The following is a 4,362-nucleotide window of genomic DNA, read 5'->3' on the forward strand; positions in this document are numbered from 1 at the left end:
TTGGGCATTAAAATTTGGATATTTCTAGACGAGGAATAAATTTACTACTTGTCTTTCCCTTCTGTCCAATAATTGAACAAAAAGGACAGAAGAAGAAAACTAATAAATGAACTATGAAACAGATAAAATTGAGGCACACAATAACAATCATCCACCAGTTCCATCCAACTTCCAGAATCATAAAACAAACACAGTCAATAGCATGCGAATCAACAGGCACTAAAAGGATATTTAAACAAAGTAATACCAAAATCCCAATTTCATCCATCAACCACTTTTAGACAGCAATTTCAACATATCTAACATTACATTTATCCACCTTTAACAATCCATACACAGCATAAAGCTTGTAAGTAGTTGAATTACCGGAACCCTAGATATTTAATAAACCAAAAATTATTAAATGACCTCAGTACCCTTTCTTAAGACTCGGTTTCAGCAGATGAGACTTCTTCGGTGAGACCAGAAGTAGATGAGGGCTCCGAAGCATCAGCAGATCTGGATTTAACGGTGTCGATCATCCGTTTACTGATTTCCTTTGAGTAGACTTCAAGTATCTCAATGCCGTCACCGTCACCGTTAGCCGTGGATCCAGCAGCATTGAAAGCTTCCTCCTCAATCAGCTTTGCAGTAACGGAAGCCTCGTCATGTGGGAGAGTTCCGTAACGTTTTGAGAGAACGGAAGGTGTAGAGAGAGACTCGATTAGACGGTTAATAACGGCGTCACGAGTGCGTTGAGTTGGTGGCCAAATGCTGAAGGAAATGTTGTTTGTTGGTTTGTTTTGGGTTTCGCCAGAAAGGGTTTCTTGGGTTATAGTTGAATCGGTTTCTGCCATTGATGGTTGGGGTTTTGGGTATTCTGGAACTTTCTGTTGTTTGCTGTTGGAAGTTGGATAAATGAAGGGAAAAAGGGGTAAAAAATAAGGGGAGTATTAAAGACGAAATTGATCTACGGTTTTGCGAAAAAAGAGGCGGATCTTGATTGCTGTGATTTTGGGGCGGAAATTTCAAAAGTAGTCCATTTTAGGACCGTAATTTGAAAAATAATTACTCCTGTGTTACATTCCTTATTAGTTTATTCTAAAAATATTAATATATTTCTATATTAAGAAATAATTTACAGCCATATAAATATTTAAGGCTTATTTTAAATTACAAATGTCAAAAATCTTTCTTTATTTCTTAAACTTCATACCAAGTCAAATTAAGACAATCTTTTTGAGACGGAGGGAGTATTTACAATTGTAAAATTAATAGAATACATTAGTCCTTTTTTAAGATAATATTTGAAAAAATATCTCCAACTTTATAAAGTGGAAAAGAAACATTTTCTTTTCTCAAACTCCAAGTGTACTAGAGTTGAAATAAAAGAAACTAGAACTAAAATAAGGGGGAATTGACACGCTATACCCACTTCCACAAACAATTGGCATTTCTTTGACCCATTTTTATTTAGCAAAAGCAAGCCTGATAATATTGGCATTAGGTCGCCAAATATGTATTAACCCAGCGCAAGTATAGGCATTCAATTTTTATTTTTTTTTCCCTTTTTCTTATTTCGTACAGTAATGTGTTTTCCTTGTTTACCTCCGTTTCTGTTAGAATTGGGAGTTACATGCAAACTTTGATTTTGTCTTCCATTTAATGAGCAAAGTTTAATGATAGAGTTTTATATTACTTTACCTTTTTCTTAGTAAGTAAAACTTATAACTTCTAAGCAGCCGTAAATGAGTTTTTTATTAAAGAGTATTCAAATAAAAATAATTTGAAAACATTTATTCACAAAATATTTTTCTCCCACGTTGAATTTTGGAATATGTACTTGATGGTTATAGTTTTGCAAATTTAATGCATAGTTGATATTTTTATCCTTTTTTATACATAATAAATATTTTTGTATGCATAATAAAAATACACATTGTCTAATAGTATAATAATTAGAATGTATACATGGTATTTCACATTATATATCGTAAGTCTTTCACAATAAATATCGAATGTATACGTGGATTTTACACTATATATAAGAATGTATACACGTATATTAACGAATGTATTCACAATCACAAAATGTACACGTGATACTCTTCTTCTCTATTGAATCACATAGTGAATTCAGAATGTATATATATGGACTCTTTCTTCTCGATCTATCGAATTCCCGTAATGTATACATTACACGTATACATATATATATTGAATTTCCAAAATATATACATGGTAATGAATACATTTACAATATATATCAAAATGTATACGTATTCTTTCACAATATATACAAAATGTATGATACTCTTTCTTCTATATTGAAATCCTAGAATTTATATATGATAATGTATAAATGGTACTCGATCTTCTTCTATACTAATAAAACAAATGTATATACCATTTATTAGATGAATAGAGACCAATGTATACAAATACATTAGATGAGTACAAACCAATGTATACAATTTATTATTCTAGTTTTACATCAGAGCAGTATGTCTACTAGTAATATGTATACATATTAACCCAGCCATACATACTAGTATTATCTCATATTTTTTTAAAACTAGGGAAAAGGGCCTGATTTGCCTCTCTTTTTAAATAGTTCATATTTCCTCGTTATACACTTTATACTTAGTTAGAATAATTGCAATATTTATATGTTTAACCCTTATCCACTGTGGCCAATATCGTGGGCCAGGCCTGTCCACTGTATCCCATTACATTACCACGTAAAAGGCCATGTCAGCTATCCCAATTAAATGAGTCTTAAAATTAAGAGACCAAATGATGCCCTCTTCTTCACCATTAAAATGCCTTCTGCTTATTAAAATGCCATTAAAATGCCTGCTTGATTCCTGCAGAAACATATATGCGTTTCTTCAAAAAATTTAAAGACCAATGCATTTGAAGGGCAATCCACAAAAAAATGAAGGGCAAAAAAAAAAAAAAAAAATGAAGAGCAAAAATTAAAGACCAGCCATTTGAAGGACAATTCGTGCAATTTCTTCAAGCAGTGCAGCAGATTATAGCACCGGATAAAAGCAAATCATCATCACAGCCCATTTTTCAGATCAATCAAGATCAATAAAACATCACAGCCCATTTTTCAGATCAATCAAGATCAATAAAACACTTTTTCCTCATTTTTAAGCTAGAATTTGATAAAGAACTTGAACAAAGACTGCAAAATCCTCTCTTTTTTCTCCAAATACCTCTTTTTTAAGCTAAAATCTATCAACAAAAACTGCAAAAATCCCTTTTTTTTTCTCCGATTACCTCATTTCTGAGCTAAAAATTGACAAAGAACTTCAACAAAAACTAAAAAAAAAAAAAAAAAAAAAATCCCTTTTTTCTCCTATTAACTCATATTTGAGCCTAAGTGCTTCAACAAAAACTTAAAAATCCCTTTTTTCCTCCAATTACCTCAACTTTTAGCTAAAAATTGCTAATGAACTTCAACCAAAAAAAAAAAAAAAAACTTTTTTTCTCCGATTACCTCATTTTTAACCCAAAACTTGCTTCTATGTTTCTGCAGGAAACCATATATGCGTTTGGCCATAGATTGCAAGTATATTTTTGCTTCTGCTGCTACTACTAGAGCTGTTTTTCGCAAATACCCACTTTTTAAGGAAGTTTTTGCGAGAATTTGAGGGTCAAAAATTAAAGAGCAATCCTAAATAGGGACATTTGTGCCAATGACCCATCTTTAAGAGTTGGGAACCTAAATGACGTGAATAAAAAAGGGCTATGATGATTATATTCTGGGCTAATAATCAATTCTTGAACATGTGGAAGACAGCACTTTAATGGTGAAGAAGAGGGCATCATTTGGTCTCTTAATTTTAAGACTCATTTAATTGGGATTGCTGACATGACCTCTTACATGGCAATGTAATGGGACACAGTGGACAGGCCTGCCCACGATGCTAGTATAAATATCTCATGACTGATAAGATAACTATGAGGGTAAATATATTTTTTTAAAACTATGTATACTAATTATTGCAAAATAGAAGTATATGAAATGTATTTTGATAGAATATCGGTTTTAATTAGAAATACTAATCGATGAAGAACTCGAAAAACATTTATGAAAAAAAAAGCAAATAGAAAATAAGAAATCCTAGTGGAGGCATCACGAAAATGTCTATTCTAATAACTATTGAAGAAAATTTTTTTTTGAAGAAAATAGAAAAGAAGACGTGTTTTTTTTTTTTTTTTTTCCATAAAAAGTTGAGTTAAAAAATTAAATATATAGTAGACAGGGAAGAACAAGGAGAGAGAATAAATGTATTGAAAAGTATGGTGAAGATTACTAAACAATTTTAAGACAATATATAATGAAAGAGGGGGAAAATGGTAGGAGAGAGA

The 4,362-nt window shown here is 31.4% G+C and overlaps 1 protein-coding gene across 1 annotated transcript; it reads right to left on the reverse strand.

Moving 5' to 3' along the window:
* Positions 1 to 215: 215 nt before the first annotated feature.
* Positions 216 to 914, reverse strand: LOC132033427 (MFP1 attachment factor 1-like). The gene has a single exon (XM_059423401.1). The coding sequence runs from the start codon at positions 834 to 836 to the stop codon at positions 423 to 425; it is 414 nt and encodes a 137-aa protein (XP_059279384.1). The 5' UTR covers positions 837 to 914; the 3' UTR covers positions 216 to 422.
* Positions 915 to 4,362: the final 3,448 nt, after the last annotated feature.

Source organism: Lycium ferocissimum, chromosome 10, assembly GCF_029784015.1.
Source record: "Lycium ferocissimum isolate CSIRO_LF1 chromosome 10, AGI_CSIRO_Lferr_CH_V1, whole genome shotgun sequence".
NCBI classification, from domain to species: Eukaryota; Viridiplantae; Streptophyta; class Magnoliopsida; order Solanales; family Solanaceae; genus Lycium; species Lycium ferocissimum.

Excerpts from the sequence above, each read along its gene's own strand:
- LOC132033427 (XM_059423401.1), bottom strand. The coding sequence starts at position 836 with ATGGCAGAAACCGATTCAACTATAACCCAAGAAACCCTTTCTGGCGAA.